This window comes from Hevea brasiliensis, chromosome 6, assembly GCF_030052815.1.
Source record: "Hevea brasiliensis isolate MT/VB/25A 57/8 chromosome 6, ASM3005281v1, whole genome shotgun sequence".
In the NCBI taxonomy this organism is placed as follows: Eukaryota; Viridiplantae; Streptophyta; class Magnoliopsida; order Malpighiales; family Euphorbiaceae; genus Hevea; species Hevea brasiliensis.
In genome coordinates, this window is record NC_079498.1 from 2667820 (window position 1) to 2687348 (window position 19529).

Here is a 19529-nt window from a genome sequence, read left to right on the forward strand (position 1 = left end):
AATTATTTATTATTAATTTTCTGGATTGAAATTTTATATAATATTCTTTGTACTTGATTGTATATTGGCTTTAGGTATCTCAATTATCAAAACCCAATCCACCATGAAAACATGGTTTCATTTTTGTTATTTTTATTTGAAACACTTTGATTTTATATTATAATTAAAAAAATAATTAAATAATCTCATTTTTATAAAATTAAATTATTTTTTATTTTACTTAAAAAATTATATATATATATATTTATTATATTAATAAAGATAAAGAATAGAATTTAAAAAAAAATAATATTTCTTAATTTTTTAAATGCGATATATAATGGATGGAGATAGTAAAATAAATTATTTGCGTGAAAAAAATTTTTATTTAATTGTCACACAATTATACATTGCTTGATTTAAATTTGATTTAAATTTCTTTTAAGTTAAATTTTTTCAGTTAAAAATAATTAAATATTTTTATTTTAAATATTTGACCTAAAAAATTATTTTAAAAAATATAAATAAATATAATTGTATAAGATTTTTTTTTCTTGTAAATTATTTATTCTAAATAAAATCTAAAAAAAAAAGAAAAAACCATTTATTCAAAAAGAAAAGAAAACTAAAAAAAAGAAGAAAAAAAGTTCATTTCATTTTTTATTTTGCTTCAATTCTTTCTCAATTTCAATTTCCGAAATTCGAACAAAACGGGACTTTTAAAATAATCTGATAAGGTTTTTTTTTTTAATTTAAGGAAAAACACCTCATTTACTCTAAATTATAACCGTGTTAAATTCCGAAATTGTGGTTACAAGGCATTAGCGGTGGACCCATTCCTGCTCTCCGTAGTCCATGGTCTGACAATTTACACGTCATGTATCAAAAGCACTGACCGAGACAAGTACTGACGCGTCTAACTTTGGTAGGATCCGACCCATCAGAAGTAATGAGGTTTAATGCACCAGAAAAACATATCTACAAGCCTTCGCTTTCACGTCTAGAAACTGGAAGAGGAGCTTGCACGCAAGTACTTCTCTCACATTTTCTCTCTGAGGCCCATGTTTTTTCTCTCTCTAAGACAAGTCCCCAGTCTCAAACTCTCAATAAGGAAAGCACAAAAATTTCTCATAAGCCAATCCAAGAAAAGAAAAAATCATTAAGCAACTGAAACATGGCTCTACTTGTCTCTGCCTCTTGCATGCCCAAATCTTTACTATCACCAACATCACTAAAACAAATCTCCCTCAAAGCCCCAGCCCCTTTGTTTACTAGTGAAAAACTGCCAACGAGATCTCTGAACTTCTCTCCCCTTAAAGTGGCAGCACCCCCATCACCATCTGTTGAGAAAGAAGAGGAAGAAGAAGATAAAGAAGGGGACTTTAGAATTGATGATGAGAGTGGAGAAGAGAGTTCTGACTCTAAGTTCTCTTGGAGGGATCACTGGTACCCGGTTTCCTTGGTTGAGGATTTGGACCCTTGTTTGCCAACCCCATTTCAGCTTCTGGGTCGAGACTTAGTTCTTTGGTTTGATAAGGCCAATCAAGAATGGGTTGCTTTTGATGATAAGTGTCCCCACAGGCTCGCTCCTTTATCTGTAAGTTAGTAAATTTATATGTTGTTCACCATAATTGAACTGGCTTCTTTGTCTGGTTGATTGGTTTGGTTATATATATATATATATATATATATATATATCTTAATTTAGTAAACTTGATTTCTAAGCTCATCGTGCCTTATAATTTGTGCAAAGCTAGTATTGGTGGCCAGTTTGTATAATTGGGTGCTAAATAAGAATGGATTTCATTTCCTGAATATTTTATTTGTCTTCTGATTTTGCATGTTGTCTAGGCAACCAAACTTAGGAACTTACTAGTTGGAGCTGATGATCTTGATAGGTGCCCTTTGTATTGTAGGAAGGGCGGATTGATGAGAATGGGCATTTGCAATGTTCATACCATGGATGGTCATTTGATGGGTGTGGATCTTGCACAAGTATACCGCAGGCCTTGCCTGAGGGTCCTGAAGCTCGTGCAGTTAAGTCCCCCAGAGCTTGTGCTACCAGATTTCCTTCAATGGTGTCCCAAGGTCTTCTCTTTGTTTGGCCAGACGAAAATGGATGGGAAAGAGCTAAGGCAACCAAGCCTCCAATGTGATTGATCCTTCCTTATTTCTTGTTAGTTTGCAATGTTTTATAGTTGATTTGATTATTGAATTTGATTATGCTATGCTTATATAATCATGTATGTTCTTATTTTAATTGTTTAGGTTACCGGATGACTTTGATAAACCTGAGTTCTCAGCAGTCACAATTCAGCGTGATTTGTTCTACGGCTATGATACACTCATGGAGAATGTCTCTGATCCTTCCCACATTGATTTTGCTCATCACAAGGTAGAATTATGAATCTAAGAATCATCATTAGAGATTTGTTCATTTAGTATCTGATAGAGATTAGGAGCAAGAGAAATAAATTGAAAGTACTTTTGTGTTACTTAGCAACAGAACATATTACAACTCAAGCGACTCTTACAAATTAGAAATGACTTAACAACAAATAACTCTAAGGAATCCTCTAGGAATTCTCTAAGCCCAGCAACAGCCGGAAAAAAAAAAAAAAAGTAAAATCAGAATACTCAATACCCCTCATTACATGCTCTTCTTTCTTTAAATAAAAACCTCATGTACTAATTTGTTATTCTAGCCTGCCAACTAGCTTCTATATTCCCATAGCAGTAACAACCGCATGTCCTTGCCTCAGCAACCCTGAGGCTTTTAGAATTCCTTTGCTGTTGGTGCCTCTAAATTTCTTTCTTGAATATACCTTCAGCTTCCCTGGCCCAACTGGTACTTGGCCCATTTGCTGATTACCCCTATCTGTATCAGAAGGTTTATAGCTTGCATGGGGTTTGAGGAATTTACTACATAGTTTAAGTAGTGCTGCTGAGCTTCAATATTGCTCAGTTGAATCAAGTGTTCCATTTAATTTCAGGTATTGGAATCATTTATACAGCATCTTGCTGGGTTACTTAAAGAGTTAAGACTATTATGCATACATTACAAAAGATAGTACTTTGCAAAAAGTTGTGAGATTCCAATATATGAAGAAATGAAATGAAATGTTGTCAGCCCTGTCATTTTGGAAAAACAAGTTTACTTGAAATTCACGAGGGAGTTGATGTAGGAGGCTATAAACTTGAAATTTGTTAATAACATGAAGATGAAGGTCTTGATGGAGATCAGCATAGTGTCTTCAATTATCTGCTGGACATCAATGAGAATTTGGCAATATGAATTCTAAGAGATTGCTACAAATATGATGAATGTGGATTATCATGCTACACATGCATTCATAGTTATTAAAGGCTCAAGGCGCACTAAGGCACTAAGGGGTCCTGGAGCCTAGGCACAAGGCGAAGCGAGATGAGGCGCAAAAAAAAAAAACAATAAAAGTAAAATATATATGAATATTCCATCTAACTTCAAATAACATAAAACTAAAAATAATAATAACCAATAAGCATTCAAGTACTAAATTATTAAAACTTTAATAGTCTTTTAATATTTCATAACTAAAGTTAAGAAATTATAAAGTAATTATATCTTATTCATCTTTTTCTACAGCTTTATACTCTTAATATTCATTTTCAAAATCAATATCTTCATCATTTCTCTCGCCTTTAAGAACTAAAGGAGTATTAACTTTTTTTTTTTTTTAAAAGATAATGAGTGGTAGTGTTGATAATGAAAATATGAGAGGTTTGTAATCCTGAGTATGTTAGTTTGATGAGATTTTGGTGACTAGTTATCACCAACGATACTAATTTTGAAAATTTCTAGATCAACAAATTTCAAGTTGGGTGGTAGTGCTTTTTGTCAATGGAAGTACTCGCTGAGTGTAGAAATAAAAAATGCGCGTCTTTCTAGTCTTGCGTCTGGAACAAGGCGCACACTTAGGTGCATAAGGCAAGAGCCTGTTGAATGTTGCCCGCCTTTCTCCTGTAGAGGCGTTAGGACTGGAGCCTTGTGAGCCTGGAGCCTGCGCGCCTTTAATAACTATGCATGGATTGCAATGACCCAACCAATTTCTTATGTTTCCAGAACAGTGAATGTGAAACATTCATTAGAATTTGACTGGGTTTTGGATAGGTGATAATAGGAAGGTGTTGTCTCTCTCTCTCTCTCTCTCTCTCTCTCTCTCTTGAAAATCAGTTCTTTATTTTGTTTTCCCGTTAAAAATCTAGAAGCAGGTATTTTACCTCTTCACAAAGAAATTTACTTTTGTGTGTCTGTGTGAGTAACCCCTTGTCAAACATTCTAATGCAAATAGCCAGAAAGAAAGTTGTGCATTTTTTTTGGCAAAGTTTCTTTTGCTACTCAACCATCTGCATTTCTTGTTACTTGGTAACATGGGTTCTGAAAGTCAAAAGGATTTACTGCATATTCGGCTGTTTTACATTCTAATAAATGCTGTAATTTGGAAAGCATCCTTGCCGTGATTCATCAGCATAGATTCGAACTTCGACAACTATTCACTCATTCTGTTGCTTACTTTGAGAAATGAATCTACAGGTTACAGGAAGGAGAGATAGAGCCAAGCCTTTAACATTTAAGTTGGAAACTATTGGCCCTTGGGGCTTTGCTGGAGCTAATGATGGAAATCCACGTATCAGTACTAAGTTTGTTGCACCTTGTTACTACATGAATAAGTAAGTAGTAGCCTCGTGCCTAGAAGTAAGAACTGTGTATTTGTTTAATAAAATCTTGTTGCACTCACATTTATCATTTGTTTTTGACAAATATCACTTCTATGATTTCTTGGTTGTTATTTGGGACCTTTTACTAGTTATTTTGTTTAACATAAAAGTTTAAGCATCCTGTTGCAATGGTCAGTAAAAGGAAAATGTGGGTTTTGATGCTCCGTGAATCTCGTTGTTCCAGTACTTGATGTTTGGTAAGGAGATCCCACCTTGGTTGTGTATAAATTTGGCATGACCTTTAATGTGGTGTGTTCAACTCCACCTATTAAGGTTTGGGGTTGAATTCTCTGTGGAATTAATGGTGAAAGGCTATCTGTAGATGCTTATATTTCAGAGTTTGGAATTGGAACTTGGAAGTTGATAGTGATACAATAGGATTTTTATTACTCTAATGCAAGTCAGTGAAGAGGACTAGGTTACTTTGACACCAATTTTAGTTCAAGTCCAGTAATGAACTACAATTTCTTGTTTTGAATTCTCTTAAACTGTTCTTATCGTTTTCACTCTTTGAGGCATTGTTGATTTTAAAATTGTATACTTGTCTTATTTTTTTCCAGAGTAGAGATAGATACAAAACTTCCTATAGTCGGCGATCAGAAATGGACAATATGGATTTGTTCCTTCAATGTGCCAATGGCACCTGGAAAGACACGTTCTATTGTTTGTAGTGCTCGAAACTTCTTCCAATTCACAATGCCAGGGCCTGCCTGGTGGCAGGTGTGTACCTTCCAGTTCTTTTCCTTTTCCAGTAGCAATTACATGGTATTCCAATAGTTGACAAATTTTTTGATGTTATATCACCTGCCCTCCATTTGATCTTCATTTATTATAGCACGACTTAAAACATCTGAGAAATCATTCCAAAAAGCACTCAGGTGTTGAGGGTTTAGATGACAAATCTTTCCTTTTATTCTTCATTGAAAATATGGTTCTGATAATTACAATGATTAGTCTATTCATGAAAATAGTGTTGACATCTATAAGAAGTCCCAAGCATTTAATCCATCATATCAACAAGGCAGGTTTTAGTCCACTCTGGAAATTAAGCAGGTTGGTTTGCATGAACTTTGATATTTTTGTAAGGAAAACATTCCAGCATCAGTATTCATAATTTTTTACCTGCCTAGATATGCATTCCCAGCTTCATCATGTTTCTCACCATAATTAGTTTCCTTCTGCTTGGAAAGTGAATTGTCAAAATCGAGCTATCTTTCCCATTAAGCTAGCTTGATTCTGTAATGTCTGTTGTCCTTGTGAATTTCGATGAAACTAAACTTAGTTTTGTTTATGTTAGGTGGTTCCAAGGTGGCACGAGCACTGGACCTCAAATAAGGTATATGATGGAGACATGATTGTTCTTCAGGGTCAGGAGAAGATCTTTCTTTCCAAATCAAAGGAAGGTTCCACTGATGTGAATCAAGATTACACAAAGCTCACATTCACACCCACTCAAGCAGATCGCTTTGTATTAGCATTTCGAAATTGGCTGAGGCGGCATGGCAACAGCCAACCTGAGTGGTTTGGCTTCAGTAATCAACAGCCTTTGCCTTCAACAGTCCTGTCCAAACGCCAGGTAAAAAGAACATCCAACAGAAATCTGCATAAAGTTTGAAATTTAACTATGAAGTTGATATTCTGAATTCTGATACCATTCCTATTTTCCACACTTCTCACAGATGTTGGATAGATTTGAGCAGCACACCCAGCAGTGCTCATCATGTAAAAGGGCTTATACAGCATTCCAGGCTTTAGAAAAATTTCTAATTGGAGCAACTGTTTTCTTCTCTGCAACAGCTGGGATTCCCTCAGATTTGCAGTTTAGAGTTTTCCTGGCTGGACTTGCAATTTTAAGTGCTGGTTTGGCTTACATCTTGAATCAACTTGAGAGAAACTTTGTATATGTTGATTACGTACATGCTGAAATTGAATGAGAGATAGAACACAATTGTAGAATTCAATCATTTTTGTAAAATTTTATAGAGAAATTTGTACTCAATTCAGATTGAAATTACCAAAATATGATAGCTTTCATTTCCATTTCAGTTCATGACACTAGATTAGTTACAACATAGAACTCAGCCTTTACAATCAGAAAGACCAAATTTTTATCCCTAAAAAAGGAAACCCTAACCTAAGAGCTAGTGAACTTCGTGACCGCCTTAGTACCCTCCGAAACGGCGTGCTTAGCAAGCTCTCCTGGCAAAACAAGTCTCACTGCAGTCTGGATCTCCCTAGAAGTAATGGTGGGCTTCTTGTTATACCTAGCAAGCCGAGAGGATTCCTGAGCAAGCTTCTCAAAGATGTCGTTGATGAAGCTGTTCATAATCCCCATAGCCTTGCTGGAGATCCCAATATCTGGGTGAACCTGTTTCAAGACCTTGAAGATGTAGATTTTGTAGGTCTCCACACTCTTCTTTGTACGCTTCTTCTTCTTGTCAGCAGCGGAGCCGCCATCCTTGGGCAACTTCTTCTCTGCTCTCGGCTTCTTCTCCGCCGGTGCCTTCTCAGCCTTCTTTTCTTCCGCTGGCTTCTTCTCCGCCGGTTTCTTCTCTGCCTTTGGTGCCATCTGACAATGGAAAAAGATTGATGCTCTGATTTACAAGAGAGAGACACTGCGATTTCAAGTATATTGGAATTGAATCTGGGTTTTAGACTCCTTATATAGAGGGAGAGGAATGTTCTTTGATTGGTTGGATTAGACCGGCACGGATCCGTGACGTGGACAAGAGATCGCCGGATTTCACGGGCGTTGGAGTGGACGGGCAGGATTGTTTTTTAGTTATTGGGAATCTGTTGGGATTTTTCGCGGGTGGATCTGTGTGAGGTAAGGATTGATGACGTGTACAGGTGGATTTAAAGGAATGGTGAGTGGACGGAGAGGATTGATTTTTAGGATATTTGTGCTGTGTTGCGTCTTCGTTTTTGAGTTGACCAAAATTTGAGTTTCGCAGGAGTTTAGCGCGGGAGTTGTTAATGTCACGGACTGTTGCATTGGGGAGGTGAAGGTCCACCCAAATTTTAAAGGCTAATCTTAAAAGTGCAAAAAATCCCATTTAGTTAACTGGAAAAAAAATCACAAAAATAATTAAATAATAACTACTTATTGTTGTCTGTTTATCAGTTTTTTTTTTATAATTTTTATAACTTGGTCATAATGTTTCTCTCGTATTTTACTTTTATTTTTTAATTTTAATTTTAATTTATTATTAAAAAATATATAAATTTTAATTTTATTTTAAAAATATTTCTTTAAATTACAGTGTAACGTTTTAAATTAATCCTAAAAAAATCAAATATTCTAATTTTTGGAAAATCAAAGAACTACTTCACAATATAAATAAAAACTAAGCACATGTTTTTATAACAAAACCCTATAAAAATGCATTGATTAGATCAAACATTAGATACATCATAAACCACCAAAAATTTAAAAAGCTCAAAATCAACTAATCTTATCGACATATCAAATCCTTATTGGTTCATCTAAGAGCTCTCTCATAAATGAATTGAGCTTAATTAGTAGCAACAACAAAGGGTAACAATAACTTGTTGCATGTGATAGTGGAAATCATAGACACTTAATGGTAAGTAAGGGTAAGACTTAAGTGATAATAAAGAAAAAAAGTTATCTAGAATTGCTCGAACTTTATGATATTAAACTGATAAATTAGTGATACATTAATTATGTAAAAGAGTGCTTAAATGCAATCTTAGAGATACTCCTAAAATATTACAAGGCCAGTGAGTAGGCTTTTAAAGCCATAAATAAAATTAGGCACAATAGCCAACGGACATGCATAGAGCCTGTAGATCAATCATATCATACATATTTTGTTAATAAATGATTATCCATGTAGGTAATACTGCTATTTGTAGTCCCTAATTGGTATACCAATTGATCCAAACTGTATACATAAGCCTAGGTTTACCTTGGGCAATTAAGCATTATTAGTTTCTCATTAGATATTTCATGTTACTTTATAGTGGAAAAGTGGGTTCCACATACCTATTTCATGTAATTCACTGTTTAGCAATATATTAGGGTTAAAACCCTATCATAAAATAGCTTGTTTTGTGAACCTTTCTTTAGGTTTAGCTTTAATGTCCAATTTTACCTATCAATTTGATCACCTTGTGGCTACTGTTTGGCCATACTTCCTTCATGGAAGTTGTCCCTCAATATCTTGTCTTTTTTTTTTTCCTTTTTTGAATCATGTTATTTGGATTTTTGGAACTCAAGTTATGGTCAAATAACCATAACTACTTCGATTCCAATTTCTGATTCCTTAACTAGGCAGTTTTGGTATCATATTTTACCAATTTATTTGAACAGGTTATAGCAATATTTAGGCCTAGTGTTCTCCATATGATTTGTTGCCCTATGTCTTATGGTCACTCAAAATTTTTATTTGCACTTTTTTAAGTTTTGTAGAACCATTTATAACCTAATAACTGGCCTGGACTATTTTGGAGTCAATGGTCACTTATGCAATGTGGTTGCCGCTGTGGTTGTGTCTAGTCTCCAGTACCTACGCGATTGAAAAACCAACGCGCTAAGTGAATCGCTTGGTGGTGCATAACTTTAAAGTAAAATAACTGGATAATTAAAAATAATAATTCTAGGTGGAATTTCATAACTCTATGTCAACTGTATTTTTATTGCACTTTGGAAATAAATTAATTGTCAGTATCTTATCTATTCATTTATTTCATTCTCAGTCCTTTAAAATTATATCAATGCCCAAATAACCTATAACAGACTATAAGATTGGATACACGGGAGTATACTGGTTATACAGCCGTATGTCTATCCAATTTTGATCTATAATAAAGCCTATTTTTATGTTAAAAAAAAATGAAAATTTGTAAAGGGAGGAAGAACAATTTTCATATACTATTCATTAATTAACTTATAAAATACGTATAATAGCGCAATGAGGGAAATTTTTATTGGGTGTTCGAGAATAAAGAAGTCCATATTAGATATATAAATGTTATGAAGGACATGCATAAGGGGGCGATTATAAGTGTGTGAATACTGAGATAGGATACGGATGAGTTCCCTAGATAAGCTAACTCGTTATATTTAATATGGCGTCTCATAATGTATGCTATTTGTGGATAATACTGTCTTAGTGGATGAAATTAGTGAAAAAGTTAATTAAAAGTTAGAGAAAGACTCTTGAGAGTAAAAGTTTTAGGCTAAATATAACAAGGTAAAATATGTGTTACAAATTTAGTTCTCGTTGAAGGATTGGAGTTTCAATCGGATGAAATTTTGAAACTAAAATGCAATCAATTTAAATAGATAGTTTCCATTATCTAGAAGAATGGAGTAATAGATAAGGATATACTTTATAATAATATCAAATTAGTATAGATGAAATGGAGGAATGCAACGAGTGTGCCATGTGACCGTAGGATTCTTAACAAAATGAGTGATAATTAAATTTTATAAAATTGTGGTTAGACCAACTATATTATGGGAGTAAATATTGAGCATCTTAGGTACAATATATCCATAGGATGAGTATGACAAAAATGCAGGCGTTAAGAACTTAAGATGAATGTCTAATAACACAACAATATATGAATGACCATATTCATTAGAGAGTGCATTTAGCACCTATTGGGGATAAAATGAAAAAGGGTGTGGTCATATCCAATATAGAACATCAAATTTCCAATATAAAACTATGATAAGTTAATGATACTACAATGAATAAGAAGAAAATGAAAATACTTAAATGACGTGAAAGGATCTATAAATTTTTAGATTGATAACAAAGCTGAATAAAAAGATATTCATTCATGTGTATAATTGATCTTACTAGTTTGAAATTTAAAGTTTAATTGTTGTTAATGTTGATAAGGAGATAAGAATTTTATATTTTTTTCCTTTGGCAAATCCAACAAGGCAGACAACAACCAAAGCATTGATAATTGATTGAAGAAAATTTTGGAAATATGATTTTCATCAGCTCAAAGGAATGACTCCTCCATTCTCCAAACGTACTTCAAAGCCAAAAACACCATGTCATACCAGGCAAATATCCATGGATCACATTATAAAAATTAAAATTCATGATTTTTATGTACTAAGTTCATGCATGATTTGTATGTACTAATTGTATGCATATATAATTTTTTAGGCTAAATACACTTTTCCTGTATATATTATGCATAATAGGTAGCTTATCAGTAGTCCATCTGAGACTTCGTCAAACTATTATATATTAGTTCTTCAAAAAGATATATAATACAAACACTTGCATAAATTCTTCATGAGAAAACAGCAATACACCCTAACCATTACATATGTTCCAGGGCCTAATTAAGTATGAAAAAGTTAATTAGAACTGATATATATATATATATATATATATATATATATATATATATATATATATATATATATATATATATATTACAGGAAATGTGTGAGATATCATGTACAGACCTTTCTTCCCAAAAAAAAAACATCGATCACTATGGAAATTATCTAAATTAGCATACCACTTTGTATTGAGGAGCCATTTTGATCAATGAGAGCTGAGCATGACTCATCCTGGTGGCTTTGTGAAGGAAGTTATTGCTGGGGTGTGTCCAACGAACAAAGCAACATGACCCATGAGCTTATCTTTCCTAGAAAATGTGGTGCCACAGGAACACTGCCACTTGAGATCTCCACAGTGCTTCTCATGAGTTCTCAGATCAGACAACACTGAGAATTGCTTTCTATTGCACCTCTTACAAACATACATCTTTGGACAATGGCTTCTCTTGTAATGATTCTTCACACAAATCATGGATTTCAAAGGCTGAAACTTAGCATGCTTCTGATTCCACCTACACCCTTCTTGTGGACATGAATATTTCCTTGGCAATTTCGTCCATGATTCATTATTATCTCCCAAGATTCCACTTGAATTGCTATTCTTCATTGGATTGCTCAAAGCAGCACTAGTCTTATACTCATCTCCATGAGCTCTCATATGCATCCTCAAATTCGCATCACGCTTGAATCCTTTCCCACAAACTTGACAATAATGAGTGTACTTAGCTAGTAAATCCGCTGCATCCACTTCTATTATATCGTAATTCTTGACTAATGATTTCCCTTCTGCAGTATTCTCACTACGCACTCGAGAAAATCCTTTTCTTTCCACCTTCTGGTTGCTACCGTTACCAAGAACAAGCATACCTCGATTACTATTCTTATTGTTGTTATAGTTTTCACCATACCAGGGCTCGAACGTTTCGCTAGAGAAGAAGCTTTGCCCTCTATCTGCGCCTATGTTATTGCCACCGAAGTTTGGTTGCAGTAACCCATTTTCTTGAACCTTATTAGCTTGAGCGGCCTGGTGCAATTCTTCGGTGTTATTATTGTTGGCTGCTGCTGAGTTTGAGCCAATCGCCATCTGCTGGCAAGTGAAAAACATTGAAGATGCAGTAACAATGATTTCTTGAATCATGGTCCCCATCTTGGCCATGGCTAGAGAAGTTGACTCAGGCTGAGTTTGGTGATTTGGTGAGATGAGGAGGCTAACCAAAGACTGAACCTGATGAACCTTGTCTTTGAGAAGGGATAGACTATAAAGCAGAGAATTTGAGTGAGTTTCTGAGATCGAACTTGCTTCAAGAGTGGTCGCAACATCATCTTCGCTGCCAGGATACATCTGCAAACAACCTTGAGATACGTTAGGAAAACAAGAAGCTGCCTCCGAAATCATTTTCATCAAAATCCTTTTAGCATCTAACTTTTCCCAGATGAGTTCTGGATCTCTTTCGTAAAAAGCTTGTTTTTTATATATATAGAGAGCAAAACACAAGAAAAAGCCTAGCTTCCCCCCTGACGTACGTGCAACATAGACATTGAGAGAGAGAGAGAGAGAGAGAGAGAGATGGAAGTCAACTTGGAGCTATAACTTTCGATTCATCCCCAGTTAAGACCACCCTCAAATGTTGCCAATCCTGCATGGCAACAACCCTGAGGAAGGGAAGAGTTCCAGAAAAGTTGGCATGTAATAGAATAATTTACAAGCAAATCCATTTACTTGCATGAATTTTCTATTAATATTTTCCTTACATGCTATACATTGGATGATATTAATATCTAACCGCAAAAAAATTGCTTAACAGTCGAATTTCACTGTTAAAACTGGAAATTCAAATAATGCAGACTCTTCCCATGCTTTGATGAAAATACTCCTCATCCTTTATATGTCTAAATTGGTAATTTAAAGGATGGGAACTGGTTTCAATATTTTTCATTTTAAATTTATTTTCATTAAATTTAATATTTAAAATTTTTAATTTTTAAAATTTAATTTAATTTGAAATTAAATCAATCAATTTTAATTAATTTTAATTTCGTAGTAAGCCCTAGCTGGGGCTTTTTTTTTTTTTAGATTAAAAAGAAAGAAAAAAAAAATGAAAGTCATCATCTCGCGTCAATCATCACGCATGCTGTAGTTGAAATTTTCAAATGAGGTGATCGATGCGATAAATCATTTTAACGTAAATTTCTAAACTTCTTATTAATGTGAAAATGTATATATATATATATATATCTGTTGTACTTTATCTTTTCAGTAAAATCTGTTTTGCTTTGTTAATTTCCTTTTATTTTATATTATTTAACCAATTCTTAATTATGTTAATACAAAAATAAGCAGTGCAATAATCATCGTTGGATTTGTCGATTAATTAGGATGTTCACATTATGAGCATATATGGAACTTCTTTTCCCCAAAAATTATTCTCTGCATAATTTCAATATATATTAATAACCAATTTATTTAAAAAAAAAACTTGAATTAAACAACAATACCCTTCATGCAACCATTATATATAATTATAATAATTATAAAAAAAAAATAAATCGAGTCTAACATCACTTTAAAAAGTTAATTTAAAGAGAAGAAATTTATCTAAGTCTTATATATAATTTAAATATTTTATTCTAAATTAATGTGTGACAACAATAATAATATTGTTCTGCGACTATATATCATAAGAATTATGAGGTTTTATATATAATATTTAGAAATATTCTTGTTCAACAAGGAAGCTCTTTAAGGATTATTTTCCAGGGTATGGTCATTGTACTCTTAATTATTAGATCCAAAGAAGCCTGCCCTTGTATATTCGAAGGATTTTGTATTTTGTGTTTGCTTGATCGATCCATCTACATGTGGTGTAGGTATATATGTATTTGTTACATTTGCATGCGTGCCATGTAAAGAATCTAACCAAGGCAATATAAGATATATTTATATATAGCTCAAAATGATAATAATATTTTAAAAAAATTACACTCTTAATTACAATGTAGAATATAGTAAAATTGAAGAAAGAAATTTTAGAGTATAATTGCTGTATTTATAATAATTTTGTTATAATCATTAATTATAATTGATTTCATTTGTTATACTTAATGGATAAACTATTGTATGAAATAATTTTTTGTAAATATGGGTGTGATTTTTATATATCTATTTATGAAAATTGAAGAGAGAATTTCATGCAAATTATTCTCTTAATTTTAGTTTTTAATAAGCTTAATTAATGATTGAAAAAGCTTAATTAAGCTGATTTAAATACAATCACTATCATCATCAAGATACTTTACTTAGTCTCTTAGGTTTAAAAAGAGAGCCTCTCTCTCTCTCTCTCTCTCTCTCTCTCTCTCTCTCTCTATATATATATATATATATATATATATTTCGCTTAATCTTGGATTTGTTGTATCTTACATCATTCCAAGTCCCACCTTACGTTTTCATCTCTCTCGGGTATCATCAATATTGATTTTTCTAAAAAAAAAAAAATCCTTTAATTTTATAGCAAATTTTCAAGTTATAAAAAAATAATATAATTATCTTTTTATCTCATTTTTTTATAATTAAAAAATTACCTAAAAAAAAATAATTTACCCTTTATCATAAAGTGTTAAAACTGCATTATAAGTATCGAAAATTTTTAATTTAAAAATCTATCATTCAAAAAGTCAGAAAGATTTTTTATAAAATAAAATTAAAATTTTTTTAATAACAAATTAAAGTTAAAATATATAAATAAAATACGAAACAAAGTTGATGAATAAAGTATAAACATTACAAGAAATTAGTATTTTCAATTTATTTACATATGAATTGAAATTAAATATTTTTTCCTAACGAATTTAAAAGCCTGATAATAATACTGTATTTTTAATTATTTAAATTTTCAAATCAATATTGATTTGTATTTTTTTAATATTAAACCAATTTAAGCCCTAGAAAGTTTTATAATTAAACATAAATTTACATTTTATTTTAGAATATCAAAATCTGTAAATATTAAAATTCTACAAAAATTTTTAATTTAATTTTGTAAATGAAAATTTAGCCATTCATAATCATTCAAATTTAATCTTATTAAAATGTATAATCTGAGAATTTTTAGATGAAACTCTAAAAAATAAAGAAAAAAATTATTTATTTATAACTTATATAGTTTGAAGGCCAAAACGACAACGTGCACAGATTCGCACAGAGCTCAAGCACACAGCGGATAAGGCCATTGAAATAGAAAATAAAGTTTTTGGGGTGCGGCAATTCTGCAAGTGGCAAACTGATAATGGCGTCACCATCTACAGCGGCAACTCTCTCATGGAGTTCTTCCTCTTGGCTTCACAGCTTTGTTGGACGCTCTAATGAAATCTCGAAGTGTCCAGACAAAAGAATGCCCATGGTGATTTGGGCTCAAAAGAAAGCCAAAAAGACCAGAAAGGTTAGCATATTACTTGATAACCTGACATGGGATGTTTTAGTTCTCGCCTTTTCTCATTTGGGTTACTCATTTTTTCACCCATAGACTATGTTTAGTTGCAAGATAAGATTCGGTTTTCTCTTTTGTTGCTCCATTTCATAGCTAGCAAAGACAGCTTTTTAATGGGTGTTTTTAATTTTTGTCTTTGTGCTAGATATTATTGAAAGAGGATGTGACAGATTTGGGGAAAAAGGGGCAGCTGCTCGATGTGAAGCCTGGGTATTACAGGAATTATCTTCTGCCTATGGGCAAGGCCCAGATTATTACTCCTGGTCTACTCAAGTGTGTTATTTAATCTCTCTGCTTATTTTGGCTGTCCTTAATTTTGTGTTGAGCTATCTTAACATTGTTGTGAGAATAGAGTTCGAATTGTTTTACAAGTTAAGTGTTTTAGAAGCAGTTCGGCATACATTTGCTCAGGAAATATATCAAAATTGAACTGCTGCCATATATAAGCGAACAAAATAGATTAACACAGATGTGGGAGGTTGGAAGAGTTTATTTAAAAATTTCATTTTTATATCTACTTTAAGGAAAAAAAAAAAAACAAGGTGATGCATATTTTAACTTCAAGGATTTCCTTTTTCACGTACAAAAGTTCTCACTTTCTCGCTTGGAATAATTGATGTTGGGTTAAAAAGATGTATGCATGTTGAGGTATGCAAAATAGAATGAAGATGTAATACATTAGTTGGTTTATGCATATGTCAGAAACTCAGAATGTCAATGCAAATTGTAAGCAATATTTTAAGCTTGAATTTGCTACCGAAAATGGATGGAGCTAATCCATGGGGATAGACTAAACAAGAAGCTATCTGTCTTTGCTTCTAGACATGCTAAGCAGACGGTGATTACCAAGAAGCTTACGATGTTACTGATACAAAGAGGAGGCATAGAAAACTTGACACTAAGAGGGTGCTTTTTAAAATGATGTTGTTTGAGCCTCACTGCTATTATGCCGTCAAAATGCAGAAGTATTTATAACAGAGCTTTGGAATTTGTTGTCTGGTTTTTGTTCTTTGTCAGCTGAAGTATATGCTATAAGCCTAAAACTCATAAGGCAATTCTGATTTTATGGTAGATATTTGTCATGTTAAATGCTAATGTCATGGTTTAATTGCTTTCTCTGGCTTACTTTACAGGGAAATGCGGATGGAAGAGGAAAGAATTGAAGCTGAGAAAAAGCGGGTAATTTTGTATTGCAGTATGCATCACCATTAGTTCTCCATCCTGTTTTCCTCTTCTTTTAATTATTATAATCTTGTTTGAGAATCTCATCTTCTGCAGGTAAAAGAAGAGGCACAGCAGCTTGCTCTTATTTTTGAAACTGTTGGAGCTTTCAAGGTGAAGCGCAAAAGTGGAAAGGGCAAACAAATATTTGGAAGGTAAGTGAAGCAAGTGCAACTTTAAGCTGTTATTGATTAAAAATTCATTTTTTGGATTCGTGTCTAACATGTACGTATTTTGGCAGTGTAACTCCTCAAGATCTTGTTGACGTCATCAAGGCACAGCTTCAGAGGTACCGTTCTCCTATATATTTAGGCTTACCATGCAGTACCTTTCATTATCTTAGTACTGTGAAGTATGCTAGTATGCTCTGGAATTTTATTACATAACTCTAGAAACCCTTACCTTAGCTAGAAGTAATTTTCCACCTTTACTCCTTCATTCCTTGTACTCCATGTTATTCTAAATTCTCTATGTAATTCCAAAGAACCTCTAATTACTTGCAATTTACTTATCAGATGGCTATTGTGGATACAAACACAAACTATAAGCCTAATGTTTCACATTTTACTCCCCCTTGCCCTGGGTCCAAACCCCCAAGTTGGAGTAGGCCTAACAGGGTCTTTTTCAGCTAATGATACCTCGATGCTGAAGCCTTCATAGTATCTTTTTTGATGGGCAAGTGGCAACTCTATGTGTATTTGAAGTTCACTGGCACTGCTAATAGATTGCTCCACCCAACCCAAAAAAGTTCACCTGACCCAAAAGTTTAACCTATGTAATGTATAGCCTAATTAGGTATTTATATTCTAAACCACTCTGGCCTATTTTTTTTTCATTGTGTGATTGGACTGTTGCACATGTATGTGTATCACTCTAACAGACTCGTTGGCCTCTTTCTAGGAACCTTCAAATGTATGCCATCTGACCTCATCTATTAGTAATATAGAGATGAGTTATAGGATGTTTTCTTTTCACCTACTTTTCATGTTTTAGGCCATGCATTGAGCAGTCTATAACTTTGTGAACCTCTAGTGGGATACGGATTATAGTTTATCGGTTGGAAAATACAAATATAGGCTTCTTAGCCCTAAATATGTTGACAGGTAAGAGACACAACTGTGCCTTTGCATATTTTGTCTTCGATATATGTACTTATCTAATTGCTTTGATTCTAATGGATGTGGACAAGTAAATTGTTTTCACAAGCACAATTATGCACATATGCATGTATCTTTCATGCCTGTGCTTATCTATTTGGTTGCTCTATGATTTTTATTGATGCTAGGGATGTGGACAAACGAATTGTTTCTCTTCCAGAAATCAGGGAAACAGGAGAATATATTGCTGAGCTTAAGCTTCATCCTGAAGTTACTGCTCGGGTGAGGTTGAATGTTTATGCTAACTAAGGAATAGGATCTTTTGGAAGCACACTCTCTGAATGAATGATTGGTGTGAGCAACTTGCATCATTGTCAGGTATATTAGCTTATCAAAATTATTTTGAGAGGCGTAACGGTATCCTGAGGGTTCCTTATAATGGGCTGGGAGTTGCCAGAGTATTGAGGACAAAGAAACAATTTTGCTATTTCTAATTTCTTATATATGAAATAATGTAATTATTGATTATCTCAAAATGCAGAATTTCATTTCAACAGATTCAACTTTCAGCTCAAACTTATCAAATATGCGTATTCCACAGTTCCAATTTCTATCCTAAAATATATATTTCATTTGATTTTCTGTAATATAGGTCTATTTCAGAAATCAATTGATGAGTAATATTATGCCACTATAATTTAGCTGATAAAGAGAAGAAAAAGATACGGGTCACTAACTTTTGGCAGTCTGGATGTTCAAGCCACATACCATAGTGAGTAGGAGAGGTCTTTATGAGGCTTACAGAGTCTCGAAATGCTATTTTGGCCCCAATAGAGCTGCTTTAAAGCTGTGTCTGGATGAATTTTGTTCTGCTGTTTAGTTTTTTTAATTAGGATACAGAATTAATTTGTCAACAATTGATTTTTATTTTAAAAAACATTAATGTGGGAAGTTTGCCTTCTTTCAAATGAATAAGCCATGCTTGCATAAAATAATATTGTATTAAAGAATTGAATTTCCTTATCCTGAGCACTAGTGTTAGTCATTGGATCATAGCAGTTCAAAGTTAACCTGCAATTTATCATGCATGTTTTTATCTATCAATAAAATTGATCGGTTTCTTGATGCTAAATATTGCCTTTACTGCAGGAGGACATCAAATGTAATATGAAATAGAAAGAGACATCTCCTGGAGAATGATGGTGTGTGTTAATTGCCTGGACCATGGAGATGTACAAATCTTGTTTCTCTTCAAAGTTGTGATTTGCTGTTTCATGTTCATTCTTCTCCTGTAGATTGTAGAATGTTGTCTTTAAACTCTCTGTTGCTATACATCTCTACTACAACAATTTTTAGAATTTTCTATATTCCTATTTATCCCCGTAATTGTTGAATTTGCTGCTCAGATATTTGCAATTTGTTGCTGCTGCTTAATGAATTCTGAAAAAATTAAAAGGAAAAAATGTTACTTCACAGGATAGAACTGGGGACCTTTGGGGTGCAGGGCTAATATGACAACCACAACACCACAGTAGCAACAACACATAACTGCTAATATTAAATAATATGATAATGTACATTAACATCATATCTCAGCTTTATGTCTGTTGCCATTGAACACAAGTTTGGAACTTCATATCCATATCA

At 33.2% G+C, this 19529-nt stretch overlaps 4 protein-coding genes across 6 annotated transcripts; 2 read left to right on the forward strand and 2 right to left on the reverse strand.

Moving 5' to 3' along the window:
• The first annotated feature begins 979 nt into the window (after nucleotides 1-979).
• On the forward strand, nucleotides 980-6736 carry LOC110660525 (pheophorbide a oxygenase, chloroplastic). The gene is made up of 7 exons (XM_021818865.2): nucleotides 980-1576; nucleotides 1896-2131; nucleotides 2248-2374; nucleotides 4553-4689; nucleotides 5298-5457; nucleotides 6035-6313; nucleotides 6417-6736. Exons 1-7 carry the CDS (start codon nucleotides 1154-1156, stop codon nucleotides 6669-6671), a joined length of 1617 nt encoding a protein of 538 aa, XP_021674557.2. The 5' UTR covers nucleotides 980-1153; the 3' UTR covers nucleotides 6672-6736.
• A 12-nt stretch (nucleotides 6737-6748) lies between these two features.
• Nucleotides 6749-7383, reverse strand: LOC110660527 (histone H2B). Its single transcript, XM_021818866.2, has one exon. It carries the CDS (start codon nucleotides 7304-7306, stop codon nucleotides 6872-6874), a length of 435 nt encoding a protein of 144 aa, XP_021674558.1. The 5' UTR covers nucleotides 7307-7383; the 3' UTR covers nucleotides 6749-6871.
• A 3803-nt stretch (nucleotides 7384-11186) lies between these two features.
• LOC110660446 (protein SENSITIVE TO PROTON RHIZOTOXICITY 2) lies at nucleotides 11187-12583 on the reverse strand. The gene has a single exon (XM_021818772.2). It carries the CDS (start codon nucleotides 12477-12479, stop codon nucleotides 11304-11306), a length of 1176 nt encoding a protein of 391 aa, XP_021674464.2. The 5' UTR covers nucleotides 12480-12583; the 3' UTR covers nucleotides 11187-11303.
• A 2683-nt stretch (nucleotides 12584-15266) lies between these two features.
• On the forward strand, nucleotides 15267-19287 carry LOC110660528 (50S ribosomal protein L9, chloroplastic). 3 transcript variants are annotated; one of them, XR_009149355.1, is made up of 7 exons: nucleotides 15267-15516; nucleotides 15710-15837; nucleotides 16698-16743; nucleotides 16843-16940; nucleotides 17027-17074; nucleotides 18071-18260; nucleotides 19032-19287. XR_009149355.1 is itself a non-coding variant. In XM_058148204.1 (6 exons), exons 1-6 carry the CDS (start codon nucleotides 15364-15366, stop codon nucleotides 18189-18191), a joined length of 594 nt encoding a protein of 197 aa, XP_058004187.1. In that variant the 5' UTR covers nucleotides 15267-15363; the 3' UTR covers nucleotides 18192-19287. The 3 variants fall into 3 exon arrangements, 1 of the variants encoding a protein (XP_058004187.1); XR_009149356.1 differs by lacking the exon at nucleotides 19032-19287 and adding an exon at nucleotides 18424-19002; XM_058148204.1 differs by having other exon boundaries at nucleotides 18071-19287.
• The last annotated feature ends 242 nt before the right edge of the window (nucleotides 19288-19529 follow it).